Here is a 24,713-nt window from a genome sequence, read left to right as displayed (position 1 = left end):
GAAGCTGGATAATACAACAAGACAATGATCCCAAAAACAAGAGTGAATTAACAAGAGACTAGTTTAACAAGAAGAAAATTGGTGTTTTGGAATGGCTGAATCAAAAATCCTGACCTTAATCATATAGAAATGTGGCGGAAGGATCTGAAGAAAGCAGTTCATGCAAGGAAGCACCCACCCCCCTCCCCCCGAACTTCCCAGAGTAAAGGAGTTTTGTAATGAGGAATGGCCAAAAATTCCTCCAAGCTGATGTGCAGGACTGACCAACAGTTATGAGAAAGGTTTAGTTGAAGTTATCTCTGTACAAGGGGTCACACTAGTTACTAAACTTTATCCAACAAATACATGTGATATTGGATCATTTTTCCTGACAAATAAATGGACAAGTATATTTTTGTGTTATTTATTTAATTGGGATTTGTTTACTAGTTTTAGGACTTAGGTGAAGATCTGATCATATTTTAGGTCATATTTATGCAGAAATAGAGAAAATTCTACAGGGTTCACAAACCTCCTAGCACCACTGTATGTACACACAGAATTACTAGAGGTTATCTTAAAAGGCTGGTAAAATTTCATAAATTTTTTTGTTATGTAATTTTTCTTACCAAGATTTATCTTATAATTACTGAAATACACCAAGTGTTTATCTCACACACAACATTCAGAATGCTGAGCAGGTTACCACCTTCTTCAGATAGGGGCCATGGATAAACTGGATGCCATTTTCATCTGTATGGATGTAACCCCATCACCCACCTCAGGTAAAACATGCAACACTACCCCTGAATTCATCCTTATTGGCCTGTTTTTACTCTTTCCTTTTTTTTAACTCTCTTTATCTCTCATCTCCATTTCTCAGCAGAAGAACATTCTTTTGCCTATTAACTGAAATTATTGAAATAACAAGAGAAAAAAAAAGTAAAACCCAAATTTCTCAACTATGTTTGGGTAGAACTGCCATGAAAATAATACTGGATATTGATATTGGTCTAATTTGTATCAACATAGGTAGGAAAAGGGAAGAGGTCCTGAAAGGAGAATATAGGGTGTTAGGAAGGCAGTTAAGAAGGACCACAAAGGTAGTAATCTCAGGATTACTGCCTGTGCCACGTGACAGTGAAAGTAGGAATGGAATTAGGTGGAGGATAAATGTGTGGTTGAGGGATTAGAGCAGGGGGCAGGGATTCAGGTTTCTGGATCATTAGGACCTCTTTTGGGACAGGTGTGACCTGTACAAAAAGGACAGGTTACACTTGAATCCTAGGGGTACCAATATCCTGGCAGGGAGATTTGTTAAGGCTACTGGGGAGACTTTAAACTAGAATGGTTGGGGGTTGGGAATCAATTTGAAGAGACTAGGGGAAAGGAGGTTAGTTCACAAATACAGAAAGCTAGTAGGCAGTGTGTGAGAGAGGATAGGCAGGTGATAGAGAAGGGGAGCGCTCAGACCGAAGATGTAGGGGAGAAGGAAGAAAAAGTTAATAAAGTTGATTGCATCGTTAGGGATTAACAGAGAGGAAGAGGTGGAAAGTTTCTTAAATGCATCTATTTTAATGCTAGGAGCATTGTAAGAAAGGTGAATGAGCTTACAGCATGGATTGATACATGGAAAAATAATGTTGTAGCTATTAGTGAAAAATGGTTGCAGGAGGGGTGTGATTGGCAACTAAATATTCCTGGATTTCATTGCTTCAGGTGTGATAGAATCAGAGGGGCAAGAGGAGGAGGTGTTGCATTGCTTGTCCAAGAAAATATTACAGCGGTGCTTTGGCAGGATAGATTAGAGGGCTCATCTAGGGGGACTATTTGGGTGGAATTGAGGAATGGGAAAGGTGTAGTAACACTTATAGGGGTGTATTATAGAACACCTAATGGGGAGCGGGAATCGGAAGAGCAAATTTGTAAGGAGATAGCAGATATTTGTAGTAAGCACAAGGTTGTGATTGTGGGAGATTTTAATTTTCCACACATAGACTGGGAAGCCCATTCTGTAAAAGGGCAGGATGTTTTGGAGTTTGTAAAATGTGTGCAGGATAGTTTTTTGCAGCAATACATAGAGTTACCGACTAGAGAAGAGGCAGTGTTGGATCTCCTTTTAAGGAATGAGATAGGTCAGGTGATGGAGGTATGTGTTGGGGAGCACTTTGGGTCCAGTGATCACAATACCATTTGTTTCAATATAATTATGGAGGATAGGACTGGACCCAGGGTTGAGATTCTTGATTGAAGAAAGGCTAACTTTGAGGAGATGCAAAAGGACTTAGAAGGAGTGGATTGGGACAACTTGTTTTATGGGAAGGATGTAATAGAGAAATGGAGGTCATTTAAAGGTGAAATTCTGAGGGTACAGAATCTTTATGTTCCTGTTAGGTTGAGAGAAAAGGTTAAAAGTTTGAGAGCGCCATGGCTTTCAAGGGATATTGGAAACTTGGTTCGGAAAAAGAGGGAGATCTATAATAAATATAGGCAGCATGGAGTGAATGAGGTGCTTGAGGAATATAAAGAATGTAAAAAGAATCTTAAGAAAGAAATTAGAAAAGCTAAAAGAAGATACGAGGTTGCTTTGGCAAATAAGGTGAAAATAAATCCGAAGGGTTTCTACAGTTATATTAACAGCAAAAGGATAGTGAGGGATAAAATTGATCGCTTAGAGAATCAGAATGGACAGCTATGTGTGGAGCCGAAAGAGATGGGGGAGATTTTGAACAATTTCTTTTCTTCGGTATTCACTAAAGAGAAGGATATTGAATTGTGTAAGGTAAGGGAAACAAGTAGGAAAGTTATGGAAACTAAGACAATTAAAGAGGAGGAAGTACTGGCACTTTTAAGGAATATCAAAGTGGATAAATCTCCGTGTCCTGACAGGATATTCCCTAGGACCTTGAGGGAAGTTGGTGTAGAAATAGCAGGGGCTCTGACAGAAATACTTCAAATGCCATTAGAAATGGGGATGGTACCAGAGGATTGGCGTATTGCTCATGTGGTTCCATTGTTCAAAAAGGGTTCTAAGAGTAAACCTAGCAATTATAGGCCTGTCAGTTTGACGTCAGTGGTGGGTAAATTTATGGAAAGTATTCTTAGAGATGGTATATATAATTATCTGGATCGAGAGGGTCTGATTAGGAATAGTCAGCATGGATTTGTGCGTGGAAGGTCATGTTTGACAAATCTTATTGAATTTTTTGAAGAGGTTATGAGGAAAGTTGTCGAGGGTAAAGCAGTGGATGTTGTCTATATGGACTCCAGTAAGGCCTTTGACAAGGTTCCACATGGTAGGTTAGTTAGGATCGTTAGGTATTAATATTGAAGTAGTAAAATAGATTCAACAGTGGCTAGATGGGAGATGCCAGAGAGTAGTGGTGGATAACTGTTTGTCAGGTTGGAGGCCGGTGACTAGTGGTGTGCCTCAGGGATCTGTATTGGGTCCAATGTTATTTGTTATATACATTAATGATCTGGATGATGGGGTGGTAAATTAGATTAGTAAGTATGCAGATGATACCAAGGTAGGTGGTGTTGTGGATAATGAAGCAGGTTTTCAAAGCTTGCAGAGAGATTTAGGCTAGTTAGAAGAGTGGGCTGAATGATGGCAGATGGAGTTTAATGCTGATAAGTGTAAGGTGCTACATTTTGGTAGGAACAATCCAAATAGGAAATACATCGTAAATGGTAGGGCATTGAAGAATGCAGTGGAACAGAGTGATTTAGGAATAATGGTGCATAATTCCCTGAAGGTGGAATCTCATGTGGATAGGGTGGTGAAGAAAGTTTTTGGTATGCTGGCCTTTATAAATCAGAGCATTGAGTATAGGAGTTGGGATGTAATGTTAAAATTGTACAAGGCATTGGTAAGGCCGAATTTGGAGTATTGTGTACAGTTCTGGTCACCGAATGATAGGAAAGATGTCAACAAAATAGTGAGAGTACAGTGGAGATTTACTAGAATGTTACCTGGGTTTCAGCACCTAAGTTACAGGGAAAGGTTGAACAAGTTAGGTCTTTATTCTTTGGAGCGTAGAAAGTTGAGGGGGGACTTGATAGAGGTATTTAAAATAATGAGGGGGATAGATCAAGTTGACATTGATAGGCTTTTTCCATTGAGAGTAGGGGAGATTCAAATAAGAGGACATGATTTGTGAGTTAGGGAGCAAAAGTTTAAGGATAACACGAGGGAGAATTTCTTTACTCAGCGAGTGGTAGCTGCGTGGAATGAGCTTCCAGTAGAAATGGTAGAGGCAGGTTCGGTATTGTCATTTGAAGTACAAACAAAATTGGGTAGGTATATGGACAGGAAAGGAATGGAGGGTTATGGGCTGAGTGCGGGTCAGTGGGACGAGGTGAATGTAAGCGTCGGCATGGACTAGAAGGGCCGAGATGGCCTGTTTCTGTACTGTAATTGTTATATGGTTATATAACTAATGGCTGAAGTTAACTTTATCCTCATTTCCACAATTGGCAAGATCATATTGGGTTATTTTGAAAGCTGGTAAATGTAGAAGATTTGCTTCCCTGAAAGGGAGGCATAGAATATCAAAACCTAAATTTTCACAAGCTGATCGTGACTACTTCCATCATTTCCATCTGTTTTCTCTGTCAATAAATGATGCAAGATAGAGGCTGATAAACAGTTACAAGTCAGAGAGCAGTTCTCAGACTTTACATATGAACTTTGAGAAATCATTTAGGAATTAATTTGGACTTTCCATCACAATTGTTGAAATGTTCATATATAACTCAGTTCTTATTTGACAGGAAAACGGAGGTATCCCGGTTATCAGATTATATTGCAGGAAATAAATACTTTTCCTGGTCTGGGTTCTGTTGTACTATATCCTGAATTACAATAGGTAGGGAATTTATCTGAGGCTGGCAGTAATGAGGCCATTTGGCTGAGAAAGTCTACACCAACTGAAAATTTATATGTTCCAGTTAATTTACACCATTCTAACACATAACCTTTTTTACCTTTTGGAAACTATGTAGTAGATATTTCTCTGAAAGTAACACAACTTACAGCAGCTGTCCTGTCAACTTCATAGCGACTGCTAAGGATAAAGCAAGCTTCAGCATCATCCATTCTGAATCACATTGTAAAGGAAGGCAGGATTTATGGAGAAAAAGAAAGGCAAATATTTGAGAAACATGAATACATTCATGATACATTTGCAAATACATTCACCAAGTAGTGTGGTCTTTCATTAATTCTATTATGGTTATTATTGTATTATGGATTTATCGAGTACATCCACAACAAAATGAATCCCAGAGTTATATATAGTGACAAATATATACTTCGATAACAAATGTACTTTGAACGTTGAACAGTACAGAGATAATAAACCCCATGGATGTCAAGTGAAAAAATCATCTATCTGTCCAATGCTATTTTCAATTTCAACTTCAATCAGTATACATAAAAAAGTAACAAATTTTGAAGTGATTCGTACATACAATAATATATAAGGGGATTTCAGTCAGTGTTATAAAGCTTGCCAGCAAAATTTATATGGCTTTCAGCTTTCAATTCAACATGGAAATCACTCCTTTCATTATATTATTTCCTGGATGACTCAACTTATTAGTTAAAAGGAAGTTCCCATTCTGTTTTCAACTTATATATATGATATAGCAATTAATGTCAATCATGATTATCTTCTAGTATAGAAAAAGCATATTTCCCACTTATGAAGAGATACTGATTGCAAATGAGTTGCTAACATTAATACTGTACTTACATTCAGGAAATAAAAGGGGTAAGGACATAATTCAAGATCAAGTTCAATTTTAGTTGTCATTCAACCATACATGAATATCCATGAATACAGACAAATGAAAGAGCATTACTCCAGGGCCAAGGTGCAAAACACAGTACCAATAGTCACACATAGCACAAGGTACATATAGCATATATAAGATAGCAGTAAGATAAGGTAACACAATTAAAATATAGCCCCAAGTCCCTGAGTCCACAAATGTTGCCAGAGTGTGCAGTCAAACACAATATGTATTGTCTTCTGCCAAGGGAACACAGGGGGCCAGCACCAACTCTAGCATGGATGCCACTGACACCACTGGTTCTTTTGGGCAGCTGTAAACAGGTGACACTGTGGCTTGAGGCCTAGTCTTTACTATGACCAAGGCCACACAGCTGCTCTGTCAACTACTAATAAAGCATATAATTGGACTTGCAGCATTCCACATTAACAACGTCCAACAGGGTCTTACAAGAAATGCGACTAAGAAGATCACTAGCTGTTCGACTTCGACTGTACGCTACCTTTACGCACCAACACCTCTCTGATGAAGGCAACACCTTCAGCTCCTCCAGTTTCTCTGCTAATGAGAAACTCACTGATGGGGTAGACTTGCAATACTTTAAGTTCTTAATGTCCAGCAGGATCTTGCAATTTTAAAAAAATGCTTAAACCTAACACCCTGATTAAGAATTTTACTGCTATGCTGCGGTATTTCATTTTAGCAGTTGTGTAAGACCAGTCTGTTCTGCTTTCAGCCCTTTTGGTTTGAATTGAGTTAAGGGGCTTTGTTGTTCAACTTAGGAAGGTGCTGTCAGCCAATCAGGATGGTGGAATTGGGAGAAAGTTCTAGAGAACATTGGGTGGAGAGGTTTTGTGCGGGACACTGTGGTGGGTCAAGGTCTTTTTTGGCTGGAACTGGGTGAAGACAGGAAGGAGGATGGCTTAAGATGCCATTCCTGTTGCAGAAGGTGCTTTCTGCAGATGAATGGCTTCTAGGAGGAAGGACTAATAATCCATGGGAGAGCTTATTTGTTCGAGATGTATTTTGTGCAACATTTGGAAGATGGTGCATGCTTTCATGCAGACCAACGCTCCAGCATTTGAGTTACAGACAACTCCAAGATGAGCTCCAACTTATGTGCACATTTGACTGTTTAATTATAATGGGCCCGTTTAGTTTTTTTCTTTCTGTTCTTTAATTCTTTGGTTAACGTTCATAAATATACTTTCTTTATAATCGTATGCAGTGTACGGTCTGTCATTTCTTGCCGATGGGTAATTGCAGGGGGCAGTAAATCACAGAACATTCACACAAGCCGGGGTTTGTGTGGGTGATGGGTTTGGCAGGACCAAAGTCAAATACACACTAGATGTAAGGAGCCTGAGAAAGGTGGGTTTCTCATTGTGGAATCCAGTGGCTGTCAGTGAAGGGCTAAGGAGCCACATTTCCAGAGATACCCGGTCAAAAGGGGTTTCATAAAAAGATAACAACACCTTTTGTTGGTCCCGTAGAAGCCATTGCGGTTGAGTGTGCTGCCACCTTACCAGAATTAACCAATGAATGATATATCCATGTAGCATTCATAGATCCCCACTGGTGGTTTGCAGGTCAACAGAGTGTAGCAATATTACTTAGTTGCACATTAACACAGTTTCCCTTCTGCCTTGTCTATACAATGGAAATTTCCACTCTATTTTCTCTTCCCCCATGTCTGAATGCTTTATTATTTCAACTTCAACATTTCTAATGAGATATCTTTCTCATTTATCTTTCATCAAATATAAGTTAAAGATCTGGATATCTGCTGAGCTGTTTTGGAGATTGTTCCAAAAGTAGACATGGAAGACAAAAGTACCGTAGATGCCGGATTATAAGCCGCTACTTTTTTCCCACGCTTTGAACAGCTTTGAACACTGCGGCCTTTACTACGGTGCGGCTAATGCATGGTTTTTTTTCATGCCGCCAAAAACATTTTGCCTCGTAACAGTAGACCAATAAAATTGATGAGTAGTTCACAGAGGTCCAATGAAATTGTACGATAAATCAAGCGCACTTTCACAATTAAATTATTGTAAATCAGTCATTTGTACTCACCCTCATCAACATGGAAAACACTCGAAGAAAAGCATTGTGCTGCCTTTATGGCAGTTATTTAGTTTATAATATTTTCACTTAGTAATTCATTTTCTAGTATTTTCTAGTTAAAGTTAGAAGTGTTTTAAGTATATTTGTTTTCTGTACTACATCCCAGGATGCTATGACGTCACATCCGGTTTCGCCACGTCTTGTGGGAAAATGCCGGTTTGCGATAAACGGGAAGGTGGGGGCGAGCGGCATTAGACCCGAGTGAAAACGCTGCTTTTAAGTTAAAGGCGATCAATAACTTTTCCTGGTAGGCTGCAGTATATATTTTTTTACCAGTCGTTAGGAGATATTGGAATGTTGTTCGTGCACTGTTCAGTAAAAAAGTATACGCAACGTAATTTGTGTGTTACTGATACGTATGTATATTTAAAAGTAGCCGTGTTACAGGCACGGTTCGAAAAAAAGCATTTGCAATATGTATTTGTTTATGTTACCATACGGATTTAATTAAAAGTTAAAAAATCCTCACGTGTAATATCTTTCTGTGTAAATATCTCATATTACAACGTGGGACACCTGCGGCTTAAAATCCGGTGCGGCTTGTACAAGTACAAAATTGATTTTCTTTCTAAAATTAGAGCCTGCGGCTTTTAATCAGGTGCGCTCTGTAGTACAGAATCTACGGTATTACAAAATTTCAGAGTTCATTTTTGTTGTATCTACAGTTACTAATATTAAGCAAGAAATGAAATCGACCTTATTCAAGAAAGGGAGTAGAGATAACCTAGGAAATTACAAACCATTGAGTCTTACTTCGGTGATAGGCAATTTGTTGGAGAAAATCCTGAGAGACAGGATTTATGAGCATTTGGAGAACCATAATCAGATTAGGTATAGTCAGCATGGCTTTGTCAAGGGCAGGTCATGGCTTATGAGCCTGGTTAAACTCTTTGAGGATGCAACAAAATATATTGATGAAGATAGAGCAGTGGATGTAGTGCATATGGATTTTAGTAAGGCATTTGATAAGGTTCCCCTTGCAAGGCTCCTTCATAAAGTAAGGAGGCATGGGATCTAATGAGACCCTGCTTTGTGGTTCCAGAATTGGCTTGCCCATAGAAGGTAAAGGGTGGTTGTAGATGGCTGGTATTCTGCGCGGAGGACCATGACCAATGGTGTTCTGCAGGGATCTGTTCTGGGACCCTTCTTCTTTGTGATTTTTATAAATGATCTGGATGAGGAAGCAGAAGTGTGGGTTAGTAAGTGTGCTGATGGCACAAAAGTTGGCATGTTGTGGATAGTGTGCAGGGTTGTCAGAGGTTACAGTGGGACATTGACAGGATTCAGAACTGGGCTGAGAAGTGGCAGATGGACTTCAACCCAGATAAGTTGGAAGTGGTTCATTTTGGTAGGTCTAATTTGAAAACAAAATATAATATTAAATTAAGACCTTGGCAGTGTGGAGGAACAGCGAGATCTTGAGGTCCGTGTCCTTAGGACACTCAAAGCTGCTGCACCGGTTGATAGTGTTATTAAGAAGGTGTGTGGTGTGTTGGCCTTCATCATCCGTGGGATTGAGTTCAAGAGCCGTGAAGCAATGTTAAAGCTATACAAGACCTTAGTTAGACCCATTGGTTCAGTTCTGGTCACCTCACTACAGGAAGGATATGAATACTATAAGAGAGAGTGCAGAGGAGATTTACGAGGATGCTGCCTGGACTGGAGAGCATGCCTTATGAGAATAAGTTGAATGAACTTGGCCTTTTCCCTGTGGAATGACAGAGAATAAGGGGTAACCTGATAGAAGTGTATAAGATGATGAGGGGCATTGATCATGTGGATAGCCAGAGGCATCTCTCAGGGCTAGAATGGCTAACACCGGGGGCATAGTTTTAAGGTGCTTGGAAGTCGGTACAAGGGGGATGACAGAGGCAAGTTTTCACACAGAGCACAGAGGGTGGAATTCACTGGCAGCGATGGTGGTAAAGGTGGATACAATAGAGTCTTTTAAGCGACTCTTAGATAGGTACATGGAGCTTAGGAAAATAGAGGGCTATGCGGTAGAGAAATTCTAGGCAGTTTCTACAGTAGGTTACATGGTCGGCAAAACATTGTGGACTGAAAGGCCTGTAATGTGCTGTAGAGGTCAATGTTCTATGTTGACTTGGGTTAGATGTTGAACAGACTAATGGCCAGCCACAAATAAAGCTTCAAGAAAACCAAATATTTCTGTCATTTGGAAAAATTCAACAACATTCTAAAAATAACAAAATAATTAAATTAAATGCTTTAAGAATCATCTCAAAATTTAAAGAATATATCAAAAATACCAGAAACATTCAAATGAAATTAAATAGTTAGAGATCTAAGTCCCCACACAGCTGTTCATCTCCAAGTTTGATAGGATTCCCCAGCATAAGTGCTGGAAAACTGCCACAACTTCATGCTGCACTACCAGACTAACATATGAGCAGTCAGCAGTAAGTTCAGCACTTGCCTCTACTGCAATCTTGGAAATGCTGGCTCTTTGGGACAGAACACCCATCATTTCTTTGAAAATCTGGACTATTTGCCTCTCGTTAGGAAGCTTTTGAAATTCTTCCCACGTATTGCACATAAAGTAAAAGCTTTCTCTGGTTTCTTTTGCCTTTTTGGTTACTTGATGCTACTTGATTATGATATTGGAAACTATTTCCACTCACTCTATGAAAACACATTGTGAACATTCCCATGAACACCTCTGATCCTCAATTGCCTCTGTTGTAAGAGGAGACACAATTTTCAACAGTCTTTTCATGCATATGTAACCATTCTCCACAGAAACTTTCTAATAAATGTCTTCAAAGCTTTAACTACATACCTGGATTTAGACACAATGGTCAGCTTGATGCCTTAGCAATAACACTTTCTTTCAGAATGTTAGTGGGGTGTAAATGTAAGTGCTTTAATTTGCAAGAATTGTTTGTGTACTTGGTGGATTTTTTTTGTATTGAGAAAGAGAAATTGAAGAGGAAATCAGGAAATAACCAATACAAAAAGAAAGAAAAATGGGCATCAGGAATGTTTCTTTTGGTGGAATCAACAAACAGAAACTTGATTGAGTAAAGTGTTAGAATACATTATGAGTACTGAATCCACAATAAATCTAGAATTTATCATAAGCTACACCTTGCTAATTTGTTTATTAAATATTAGATCATCTAATATACAGATAGCAACAGGATAATTTTGAATTTCACATACTTCTTTCAAGATGTAGGATGCTGCCTATCTGAAGTTCCTGGACTTGACAGCAGTCATTGAAATGGATGATTTGATCCAATACCAAGACAATGCATAATTATTGGAATTCTTTTCTAGCCCAGCAACAACTATTATGTAGTTGTATGAGAGAAATGCTTATGAATTAGGTAATCAGTATTTCCCAGAATCAAGCTCTCATGGCTACCTGTTAAGATATTGGCTTGCATATGAGCATTTGTGGTTGTCAATTTCAGAACTTGAGGATGCATTTTCTGGGAAGATGCTCTGGGTTCTAATTTTGAGATGCAAATTACTTTGCAAATCCCCATCAGTTCATTTGGTGAAAATATAATGTTCTCAGCGATAGCAACTCTAAAACTTTCCTGGAATCTGTTCGTCTTCAATTGCTGTTTAAACATATGCTGGTGTTTGAAGTTGCATAGTGAATGGGAAAGTTTCAAACCTCTATTTGGTCAGGAAAATCGTCTTGGCAGACAATTGTGTGCTGTTCTTGAAGTTTTCATGTAAGTGCAGGTTTGTCTAGACAAAATACAAAACACATCCCAGTAAAGTAATTGCTTTATGAAGCTTCTCCAGGCGTCGAGTATAAAAAAATCATGATTGCCTTCTGCAACACAGAAGAGCAATTTGTTTTATTCCAGTAATGCCCTGTGGATTCAGAATGCATGTTGTTAATTTACCAAATTGCCATGCTCACCTTCTGCACAGACATTATTTGGAAATGCATTGAAGCAACATCAGTGTAAGGGAAAGATTCAGATCCTTGTTTAGATATGGCAAGGCAGTCACTGTCAGATGAAAATCTGATACAAAAGGATATCGACTCCACCATCCTGTAGCCCTCACATACCCCCTCCTCCCTAAGCTGCAGTCTTCAAAAAGATAAGACATACTAAATCCAAAGGCAAGTCCAAGTAGCACTGTGAATCAGGATCAAAGCCAAAAACAAAGACCACCAAGTCACTATAGCTTAGCAAATGGATGGGGATGATTGTGCTCGACTAATGTATTGGATTTTCAAGGCAGGTGACAGAAATTGTTGCAGCTCAGCTGTAGGTAACAAAGGCACAGAACAAGAGTTTTCAGTTCAATCACTGATAAAACAGCAGGTGATCCAGTAACATTTGTTTTGTGCAAAGATGATTTTCTACCCAATGGATTTCTAGACACAGTGAGTCCCAAATCTTTGTCACATCCACCAAAAACATGTCCAAATTTAGGTTTTGACAGACAATACCAGACCCCTTGTTAACACCACCATTACCACAGTCTGATTTCCTATCTTGTTGGTCCAAAATTAGATGAGTAACATAACTCCATTCAAATATTAAGTATTATAGGGGAAAATTTTTGAGGGCTAATAATTAGTAAATAGTGATGTAGATTGTGCTAATGTTGTAACAGGGAACCCCAGACATGGAATTCAGTGACAACAACCAGGTTTCAGATACTTCACTAATGTGCACCCATTATTGTAATAGAAAATGGGTTTGTTGTTCCATCTGTGAATAATCATTCTATTTTGTAATTACGATCCAGTGTGCTCCTCAACGAACTCTTTCTGTAGCCACCACTCTGCAGGTTTTCTGGTAAGCTCGTCAACCGGGAAGGTAAAGCTAATGTCAAACACGTGCTCAAGTACTGCATATCAGCTTTGGATGATCTCCTGGTGCACACCAGTTTTAAATAAATTGCCTGTTATTTGAACAACAACCGTGTGATCTTTCAGTTTGCTCCTACAATCTGCGTAATCAGCAGATTACTCCACTGGGTCGCAACTGACTATGAGGCTCTTGGGTGGGTAGGCATGACTGAGATACCATCCTGTTAGGTCACGGGATAACCCCATAGCTGACAGTGACTGTAAGTTGTGGTAAAAAGAGATCTTGGAGCATGAGGAGTTTGGTGTTGGGGAACATGAGATTGGGATGACTAAGTAACTGGCAGCTGGAATTCAAGTGGTTACGGTTTGCAGCTGATTTGAGGAATCAATTAACTGGCCAAATTTATTTGATAAACAGCTTCAGGTAGCAAGAATCGCAGGCACTAAGGTATGCAGACACTGTAAGGCATAGCCATGGGGGAAATCAAAGAAGCTGGAGAAGAAGTGTGGGCATCTCTCCTGCAGACCCAGAGTTGATACCAAATGATAACAAATCTGGATGGAACAATTCCTGAGCAAGTTACTTGGTGGAAGGAACAACAGAAGAGCAAATATGAAAAGGCTATAATAATAGTAACAACATTATTGTTCACTCACCACAAGGTAGTGATCACCAAACAAGCTTGGTTGTTGTCTTGGCTGTCATCAGGAAGAACATACATGAGCCTCAGGACTCAAACTACCAGGTTCAGTAACAGTTACTATCTCTCAACTATCAGGCTCTTGTAACAAAAGGGGGCAACTTCATTCGCCCCATCACTGGAATGTTTCCACAACCTTTGAATTCACTTCCAAGGACTCTGCACCACATGTTCTCGATAGTTGTTGCTCATTTATTTACTATTAGTTCTTTTTTGTTTTTGCACTGTTTTATGTCTTTTGCACACTGGTTGAATGCCCAAGTTGGTACAGTTTTTCATTGATTCTGTTATAGTTAATATTCTATTAAGGATTTATTGAATATGCTCTCAAGAAAATGAATCTCAGGTTGTATATGGTGACATATGACTTTGATAATAAATTTACTTTGAACTTTGGTGTGTTGACCTTGTTAGTGGACAGATACAGAAAGTATCTTGTCAGTACTCCACGAATGCAATGGGCTGTTGTGGATAAAGGAGGTAACATAATGACAGGAGGAAAACATCCAAGCCTACAGGTCAACACAAGTGGAAGAACTTAAAATGCTAACAGAGGTCCTGAAATTAGGTAAAGGACATAGGTGAATATCTTTATAGACAGTACATAGTTTTGGAGTTGTACATGATTGCAAGGCAATTTGAGCAAGAAGGTGTATATAACCCCCATCAGGAAGACATATACAACATTAAGAAATGGAGAAAGTTAGCCAAAGCTGCTTTTCTCACGGTTGCCATCAGGTAGGAGATACAGAAGCCTGAAGGCACACACTCAGCAATTCAAGAACAGCTTCTTCCCCTCTACCACACTACCTCACTTTTTTTAATATACAGTATTTCTGTTTTTGCACATTTAAAAAAAATTATTCAATATGTGTAATTGATTTGCTTATTTATTATTATATTTTATTTATTATCAGTTTTTCTCTCCCTGCTAGATTATGTATTGCATTGAACTGCAGTTGCTTAGTTAACAAATTTCACATCTCATGCCAATGATAATAAACCTGATTCTAAGCTGACCCGGGAAGCGGAAGTCATAAAGATGGTGTGTGGAAGGGTAAACACCCCTGAAGGGAAAATACATTTGCTGATCAAGTAATTATGGAGGAATCAGGAGGTAGTGATGGTTAGGGAGGTGAAGAAGGTTTAAGGTAAAACAAAAGGGTTTGTCATCAAAGGAAAAGTGGATTTGTGAACAAGTAGGAGTGGTGCAAAGGATGATGGAATGTGGCAAGAAAATTAATATTTGGTAGCCTAGAGTGGATCAGATATACATTGTAAAAAAAACCTACCATGGTTTAGTTCATATAGGGTGGGATAAGATTAGGACCCAGCTAGAAAGATACTGTTGGTGACCAGGGAAGTGGTGAGATATTACTAAATTCTGCCAATAATGCATAACATGTGAGCCAGAAAAAAGTTACAATCTAACCAGGGTGTCAGCAACAGCCTAGAGGTCCACGGAGCAACTTCAGATTGACCTCACAGGAGCATTACACCAGTCCATGGGTAAATGGTATTGTTTCATGATTCATTTTTCGCTTCACCAGGTTGGGGGAAAAGTGTTCTTTGCTGAGATGGTAGCCTATGTGCTAGCTGAAGAGGTAATAACCACGTGGGGAATCCTTGATTTGGATCAAGGGATACACTTTACTTAAAAGGTGATGAGGGCTAGCATGTTGTTAGGGGTCAAGAAGAATTTTTACATTTCATATGGAACTCAGTTCTGGCATGGTTGAGAGATGGAACTGCATCCTAAAAAGGTGCATAATGGATGCCCTAATGGAGGCCAGGGAAGTTGATCTAGGACAGCCGGTCACGATTCCTTCTGGCAATCACCCACCTGGTTATTTTCCTCAGGAATTGGGCCTCAATCACCTCATTTAGTTCCCAATCATTCCCAGGTTCCATTAACTACAAATACCCACTTTCCATCAGCAAATGCAGTATAAAATTCCTGTGACCACAACTAGGAGCTGCCAGTTTGTTAATTGACTCATGTACGAGTAATCTCGTTCCATGGTTCTTGGAACTATCAGTTCTAGTCTAGCATCATTCCTGAATTTTCTACTAAAACCAAGACTCCGGGTAAAGACTCCCTTGGCACCAATTCCACACTTGCTACAACCATAATGCCTCCCTACTCGGCCTCTGCGCCCGTTTCAGCACTTGGGTTCGTTCCACCGCCACATCCTTTCCCAAATTTTTTGACCTGAAGGAACTCTTGAAATAATTTTCAGGTCTCAGGGAACCTTTGTATAAAAATTATTATATCTACAGCTCATAGTACATTGACATGATCAGTAAGTTGTAGATATAATAACACAAAAATAACTATCAATCTTCTTTTGAGTGGAGATTGAATTTTTAGCCAACCTTTCTTGGTAAAAACAGGTAGTTAACCTTAGCTTACCTTCCTTGAAATTAGTCTCTTTCTTCCCTTTTCATAAATTTTAAAAACTCAAATTTCTGTTAAATAACTAGCTTAAGCTAAAATGGTATTTAATTTTCTAAACATAGGCTTGGTAGAGTTAATTTAAATAAAGGTTGTAAATTGATTTTGTTTAATGCTATTTACAAAAAATTATTGACATTGTTGAAAAGTGAAGTTACTAAAAAGCAAAAGCAATATGAATAAAAATATAGCTTAAGACACAATTTTATAGAAGACATCAAAAAAGCATTTTCTTACTATGTGACATAATCAGGCTCAAATATAGGCCTAGCATATGAAACCCATGCTTGCTTTTTGCTGCAAAAACTCTCAATTCTGGGTCAAATTTGAGTTAGCACACAGATTTCACCTTCAACTGAAATAAGACAATTTCTATCCTTGCTCTTGATGCTTGTTAAGCAAGAAAAAGCTTGCTTACGTATGTAAGTTGAAAACTGCAGCAAAATGTCAATTTCTTTCCTAAGAATGGCAGGATACTCTTCCTTCACAGATATCCAGAACTTGTCCAGGAGCAGGAAGGGAAATCTCATCTTGAGTGCATGATCAGAGTGCAGCTCACCAAGTTCTTCCTCTTCCCTCAAAGTCAAGTTCTCAAGCTGAGCAGAAGATTCAGAGAAAGGCTCCCTCATTCAGTATTATACTTGAGTTGAAAGGGAGGAAACATACGGTTCAATACTGTTCTGAAGTTCTTCCAAGTAGTTTTGAATGAGACTTTCTGATATCCTTCCTCTCAACCCCAAGCAGCAGTGGAAACATTTCAAGATTTCCTTTTGCAACATGATTTTTCAAAAGATTGTTTCCTTTCAAATCAAAGAATCTTGTCATTTGAAGTCAAAACATTTTCTCTAGGGCCTTGCAGAGACTTGTTCAGCTGGATCATATAATGAAAAATCCACACTAACTAGGCTAGTTTCTGCAGCCATTCTTCATTTTCAAAGCATTCTGTAAAATCTGGCCTTACTATTTTCATAAGGGGAGGTATAGAGAGGTAATTTGGGAGGGAATATCAATGGTTTCCTCTCTCTCACATCAAAAACTCAGAATCGACTCAACCAAGTAAACACGTTCCTACTATGCAATGCCGTAATTGTTACACGGGGGCGACAGAGCAGAACCCAAGTGCAGGACACTGGCACGTCGACTCAGTTGGGGAGGCTGGCGTAGACCTGAACGTAGAGCAGGAAACCAGAGGGATCTTGACAAGGAGACAGGATTCACAGGGACTCTCTAGAAACTAGAGTGGAACTTAGAACTGACAGTTCTAATTGGTACAGGGAACGAACTGGCAACCTGTGATAGGGTCATCCTCGTATTTATTTCCCAGTCTCTGATGAAAGCCAGGTGTACGATTATTGGGTAAACTAGCAGCAATTGACTGAAATTGGGGCATGATCAGGGAGAAAGAAGTGTTAAAGGGGAATGGCCAACCGGAACCATGACAATACTAGGATGAAAGACCTCTAATGAGATAGCTAACGGGGCTGCTCGGTCACTGCCCACCACAAGCACTGGCATCAAGTGTCACACAGAGTTCAAAAAGACAATTTTTTAAAAACATCATTATTTCTTGCGGAACCCTGTTGAGAGACTCTGGTTTAATATCTTACCAGCAGGGCTGATGAAACTACGAGTGAACCCTGCTCGTGGGACAGGATTTAATACTTTTATATTAATGATAGGATGGGTTTAGCAAATACCACAGGATCTGATTATGGAGGACCGAAGAGCTGCAGTGGTAAAGAGTGTATCATCCAGTTTGTACAGGAGAAGGCCATGTGCGTGTATGATCTAAAATGGGAAGTCATTGATGAGAGAGTGCAGACTGGGAGCACAAGTATGTCCAGGTAAAGAGGAACTTGCCAGAGCAGGAAGCAAGGTCACGATTAAGGCTGTACCGGCAAAACTAGGATGACAACACAGATGGAAGGGACCATTTATGGTCATCTTGCCCGGGGAATTTGCGCCCTAGAAGAAGCTAAGGAAAGGACTGAGTGGAAATACTGATTTCACCTGAAGTGACAGCTTCAGCAGCAATGATTTAACCCTGCAGAACACAGTATGTCCACAGTAAACACGGAGTCCAACAAACTATGCTCTGGAGAATCTATATAATTGGATGTGTCATTCCTTTGAGGTCTCTCTTGATAGCAAACAAAATGCAGACTGTAAATTGAGGGACTAATAAAGAAAACTAGCCGTGGGTTGCACCAGTTTTATGTGGTTTCACATCAGGGATTTGACAACATGCAATGCTCTGAAATGGACTTTTGAAAAATGCACGAACCTCAGGGAACATCCAGTGGGGATTAGGCATACACAAGAGGGGGAATTCCATGTTAATAGTTGTCATGCTCAGATATGGGACCACCAAACTATTCACACTTAAGTGCAACAATAAAACTTAGTCTGTAACGCGACAAGGGCTGATCTGTTTGGGAATTGATCTCTGCAGGATCACATGTTACCACAAGAGCACCACATTTACCAAAGGCCAGAAGGACACTGGGAGGATAGGGTTAAAGCTTAGAGATAGGTTACTTTAGAACCAGGCTTCAGGCAACTGCAGATAGTTTTAACCTGACTGTTTAACAACTCCCTTGCTTATTGCAGGGACAATACAAATTGCCCTTCCAACATTTACTCTGTAGCCAAGTTACTCATACTGAGTTTAGGACAGAAAAGCAGAGAAGTAAAAAGGGGCTTGATAGAGTTGTTAGGAGCAAGATATTCAGCAGTTGTGTCCACAGTCATTACTTCAGATACAGCAGAAATAGATATGCAACCTTCAGCAGAGGTTGAAGATGATCATAAGACCAAATTATGATGATTTGGAACAAGCTAGCAAAATAGGGGCAGAAGGGGAGTTAGAAACTATCCAGTTACTGCAGCCATTAAAGGATATAACTAATGAGATTATTGATAGAGTGAATATTAACACCTGATCCTGTGGTAAAAATGCAGCCTGTAATATGTATGCTACCTGGCTCTTGTCGGTAGTCGGGATAAGCATTGCACAGTTAGTAGGTCACAGAGCCTCGCACAGGGCAGGCAAGCAGCTGAAAGACTGGCTGGGTGAAGACCCCTGTGTGCTTCATTTCAGATCTCATTCTGCCTAACCATACCCCAGGAGACTGTGAAAATGAGAGGAGTCCACTATATGCCGCAGCAGTGCTCCACATTCCTCAGCACCGTGACAATCAGAAGTATGCACTTACAAAAATGCATAACGTCAGAAAATACCATGAGGGAACTTAGATATCTTGAAGCAACCCACCAGTCTGTGCAATGGAATTACACAAAGGGAGCATCATCGGGCATGTCCAGAGGTGATTATATAAAGAAGCCTGACTGAATGTGTTTTTGCCTTACATGATAACTATTCCCTGTTCATATAGCCCCCCCGAAAAATGAATACTTTCTGAAGAATACTTTGTTGAATGTTTACTACATCGCAACATCAGAAGGAGCATATTACAAGGAGTAGTTATAATGTAGTCTGACTGGCTATAATGTGGCATACAGTGATATCTCAATCAAATTAATGATTGCAGAGCACAGCTTGCCTGAGAAGTGATGCTGGATCTCGAGCTGGAGTTTGCCATTTCTGGTAGTGACACGGACAAAAGACTGCACAAGTACGTAGCCACAGAATGACTGCTCATTCCACACTTAACTGCTGATTGGGAAAAGATCATCTGAGAGGGGATAAGGAAGTCACTATGAAATGGGATGCACTATCGAAACCAGTAACAGATCTTTAGAATACTTCCAAATTGGCTCTAGAGAACCCCTCCTTTTGGATCGGTATTTGGAAATGGGATATGAATTTAGAAATCCATCCCTGCATTTGACTTACGCTGTTGTTGTACAGTTGATTATTTTAATAACTCTTAATATTTTAGTGTGCAGGTAAAGCATAGGTGCAAGGGGGATAGTCATTTAGTTGGCCAAACAAGAGTATTGTTAGGGATCTAATCTTAAGGCCCTATTGGCTGTTCTAGGCCAAGGGCCAAGAGGGGAGGACTGTTGTAGAGGCTAATAATTAATAAATCGAGATATAGAATGTGCTAATGTGGTAACAGGGAACCCCAAACAAAAGTAGAGACATGGAATGCAGCAGTGACAACACCTGAGTTTCAGAAACTTCACTAATGTGTTATAAAGTGCACCATTGTTATAATAGAAAATGGATTTGCTGTTAGAGCTGTGGATAATCATACTATTCTGTAATCACGATCTAGTCTGCTACTTAATAAAGTCTTTGTAGAGCCACTATTCTGCTATAAAAAATTTAATTTTTCAGGCAATTTTGCCAATTGAGAATGTTAAAGCTGAACCAAAATTCACATTTGGGTAAATCAGTTTTGGCTGGTCTCCCTTGTGCATTCCAGATTTTAATAAATCACCAACTCTGTATGATCTTTCAGCTTGCTCCTACAAGAAGACCGAAGACATTGACTTTAGTTCAAGTATAAACTCAGTTCTGTAGCTTTATACACCACTAGCCATCCTTGATGTGCCAATATTGATGACATTTCAAACTCTTTGCAACCTCAACTAAACCTCTGGACCTTTTATTAGCTTCATTTACAGACTCATCACCAACTCTGCTTCTACCTGATTTGACTCAAGGTATGACTCAAGTAATGATGAGTTGGAGGACAGAGGGAGATAGAGGTCAGGATAACAACCTTTCCCTCACTGATATTTAAAAAAAAGGAGCTGGTCATTGACTTCAGAAAGGGGGGGGGGGGCAATGCAATGCTCCTGTCTACGTCAATGGTGCTATGGTTGAGAGCTTCACAATGCAGGAAGTGAACATCACCAATAGACTGTCCTAGTCCAACCGTACTAACAGCATGGCCAAGAAAACTCACGAGCAGCTTTACTTCCTCAGCCAGCCAGAGAAATTTGTAATGTCCTCTTGGACCTTCACCAATGTTTACTGATGTTTACCGTAGAAAGCACCCTATCCTGATACATCACAGTCTGGCATGGGAAATGCCAAGTCTGAAGAGTTTGTGGATGCAGCTCAGCACAGCAGGAAAACTAGCCTTCCCTCTGTAGACTCTGTGTACACGTCACTGCCTCACTAAAGCAGTCTACATAACCAAAGACCCAACCACCTCTGACAGTCCTTCTCCCCTCCCATCACACAGAAGATACAAAACCCTGAAAAGCCAGGTTCAAAAACAGCTGCTTTCTTTCTGTTATAAGACCATTGAATGATTGGTTAGCACAATAAAATGGACTCTTGACTTCACAATCTACCTCCTTATGAACTTACAGCTTATTATGTCCTGTACTGCACTTTCTCTGTAATTGCACACTTTATTCTATATTCTGTTATGGTTTTACCTTGTACTACCTCAAAGCACTGTTGCAGTTAATTGATCTGTAGTATGCAATGCAAGTTTTTCACTCTACCTCAGTGCATGTAACAATAATAAACTAATCTACCTGATCACATGCTTTGCTGGAATTCTTAATCATATCTTTGCTATACTCAGATTCAAATATTCTATTCCTCCCCAGTCAGCCTCACAGTTCACAATTTCCAAATCCCAAACTCAAGTTCAGTTTAATCATCACCTCTGTTGTCACTAACAACCCTGGCCCCTAGTCAGGTTGTCTAAAGCTCTCAACATTTTTCCTCATATCCTTTCCTGGCTTTGGGTCTTCCTATCCATAGAACTGTACATCACAGTATAGGCCCCTTGGCCCATGATGTTATGGCAATCTTTTAAACTACTCCAAAATCAAACTAACTCCTCCCTCCTGCATTGCCCTATCTAAGAGTCTCTTTAATGCCCCTAATGTATCTAACTCTCAGGTTGGAGGAACAACACCTTATATTCCGTCTGGATAGCCTCCAACCTGATGGCATGAACATTGATTTCTCTAACTTCTGTTAATGCCACTCCTCCTCTTTTCTCCCCATCCCTGATTTATTTATTTCCCCCTCCTTTTTTTCTCTCTCTGCCCATCACTCTTTGCCTGTTCTCCATCTCCCTCTGGTGCTCCCTTCCCCAGCTCTGTATCCCTTTTGCCAATCACCTTTCCAGCTCTTAGCTTAACCCCCCACCCACCCCCCCCCCCCCGCCCTGGTCTTCTCCTATCATTTCCGATTTCCCCTCCCCCTCCTACTTTCAAATCTCTTACTATCTTTTCTTTCGGTTAGTCCTGACGAAGGGTCTCGGCCCAAAACATTGACAGTGCTTCTTCCTATAGATGCTGCCTGGCTTGCTGCATTCCACCAGCATTTTGTGTGTGTTGCTTGAATTTCCAGCATCTGCAGATCTCCTCGTGTTTGTGATTATAAAATTATGTCCTCTCATATTAGCTATTAATTGCTGGATGAAACGGGCCATTCCTAGCAGGCACTGTGATAATAGAAAACTTGAAGCCCAGCCTGCTTTACAAAAGACACATCTATGCAACATAGATCACTTAAAAGCAATCGCCTTTAAATTCTTCCCTCTCATATTAGCATTTCCACCTGGAAAACAGGTGTTGACTATCCACTCTATCATTGCCACTTATCATCTTACCCACCTCTCATTTTCATTTCTTCTTTTTTCAAAAGCCCTGGCTCATTCTACCTTTCCTCATAAGACATGCTCTCTAAATCCTGGTAAATCTCTGCACCCTTTCTAAAGCTTCCACCTCCTTACTATTGTTGTAGCCCGGGGAAAAGGTACACACTCAGGACAACAACTATTCTTTTGCGTTTTAATTCCTTTATCTGTTTTAGATGTTTAAGTGCCAGAAGAGGGTCTTAAAACAAAACGAATGACTTTACAATCAGATCCCGCCGTTACAATCTCCGTTTAACATTTGATCCACACAGTTGTGTGTCCACCGATTGCATATGCAGTATAAAAATACAAAGGAAATTGCACAAAACTAACACGGTACTAATACAGAACTAATACGGTACAAATACAGTAGTGGCAATTCTGCTTGGCTGGTAAGGAACTTTGCACAAGCCACGCTATCCAGGGTCGAGACCTTTACTCGTGAAAATCTTTCCTCACCATGCCTTGCACCTCTGGGGGAACAACATCCAAAAACCCCACCAGCTCCTGCAGCAGAAAGCAAAATGGTCTTCCCGCTATCCCAGGCGTGTGTAATGATGTCACCATCTCCACTTAAGGGCACAGACAACCACTCTCGCATTACCCGGATGAATGTCTGAGTACACTTTTTAACGATAATGAATAGCATTCAATGGTCACCCGATTACACTATAATGAGGCGACCAGAACTAAACAGGATACTCGGTGTGGTTAACCGAATGTTTATGGCTGTTCAAAACGCTATAGTGGCAAATTCTACAAGCTCACAACCTACACAATCTCTGTGTAATTCCAGATTTATTTAAAATTAGGAAAGACTGAGATAAAATCAATGCAAATTAGCAATATAAATAATGAATAGAAATTTAGACTGAGGTTGACATGCTTACTTGGCTCTCAGGAGGTCTTGATCTTTCAATGCGGATCCCTGTAGATAGATTACTCTTTGTGCCCACATTGGAATTTGCAATACCCTTCGAACCTGAATGTCCATTTCAGTAGGACAAAGAATCACAACATAGTAATCCTGTAAGAAAAGTGTAAGATTCTAAATATTATTAGAAGGATACAAGGTGTACTTTCTTCCACTTCAAAGCAAAAGCAGAAATGTAACCTTTTTCACTACTTGTTTGACTAACCAATCAGATGAAAGAAATATGTTTTCTTGCTTTCTTCAGTCCCCCGATTCACTTACAAATATGCAGCTAATTAGCAATTCTGCCTCTTAAAACTTCCTGTACTTTAAAATTGCCTTAATTGTCATTAGTAAACAATGACTGTAATGCTGTTGTGTAATGCAATTCACTCTGAACTGTATAAGTAACTTACAGTTAACATAAGATGTGCCTTGTATATGAGAATACTGAACACTCCATAATAATAAACTACAAAAGGTAGGCCACAATAGTAAAATAGTAATAATGAAAATAAACTTGGTCAGTACATCTCTGAAAATCTTTAGTTGCCATATGAGTTCACAGAAGAGTGATGCATCTTACGAATAAAACTAAAGCAGTCACAGATATTTAATTACAGTCAGTGTAAGAGAACTGTATTTCCAAAGGAAAGGTGTTAGCTACTGCTATTTATTTTCTTTTATACAACATTGTAAATTATCTGAACAACTTATTGCAGATAAATGTGTCTTCATAACCATGGTACCTGCATTGATTCCTGATGCTTCTAAACTATCTTCAGCGAAATACAGTATTTTGATAATAAAAACTGAATTTTATTGACCAATTTAATGCTCGTGAATAGATTTTCTATTTATCGTATAACATAAATCCTAGATTCATCCAGATAATCTATCTGGAGAAGAACATGTTAAATTTAATTGAATTCACTTCACCACTGAGTAGGCAAAGTAAAAAATATTGTCAACAGATCAACATTCATCAATTCCAACTGTGTAAACACTGCAAAAATAACATTATTTTTCTCTTAAATCACTATTGTCTGCTTGGTAGTCACTTCAGTATAAATTACACCACTAAATAAGAATTCATTCACATGACTTATTAATCCCAATACAGTGTGAAAGTATGATTGAATTCCAAATGAGTACTTCTCTAATATTTATTTGCTAGTTTACTGATTATGCAAACATTTGAATGACTAGATTTTGTGCCAATAGTTCTAATAGAAGTATATGTAATTTAATTAAATTTCACATAATCCAAAACATATTCATTCCTTCAACTAAAATATAAATTTAAATGCTTTTCTTGATGGTTCACCACTTTCATTGTGAATTATTGGATTAC

The 24,713-nt window shown here is 39.3% G+C and overlaps 1 protein-coding gene across 1 annotated transcript in view; it reads right to left on the bottom strand.

Annotated features, from left to right (window-relative positions):
• Nucleotides 1–24,713, bottom strand: part of LOC140737212 (potassium channel subfamily T member 2) — an 879,580-nt gene that overhangs the window by 479,548 nt on the left and 375,319 nt on the right. Inside the window, exons 12-13 of the mRNA XM_073063510.1 lie at nt 23,337–23,473; nt 5,018–5,081 (exon numbers count right to left, since the gene is read on the bottom strand). Coding sequence (XP_072919611.1) covers nt 5,018–5,081; nt 23,337–23,473 — 201 coding nt within the window. The remainder of the gene's footprint in view (nt 1–5,017; nt 5,082–23,336; nt 23,474–24,713) is intronic.

This window comes from Hemitrygon akajei, chromosome 12 (genome assembly GCF_048418815.1).
Source record: "Hemitrygon akajei chromosome 12, sHemAka1.3, whole genome shotgun sequence".
Lineage (NCBI taxonomy): Eukaryota > Metazoa > Chordata > Chondrichthyes > Myliobatiformes > Dasyatidae > Hemitrygon > Hemitrygon akajei.
Note: the sequence above shows the minus strand (reverse complement) of the source record. Positions and strands in the feature narration are given on the sequence as shown.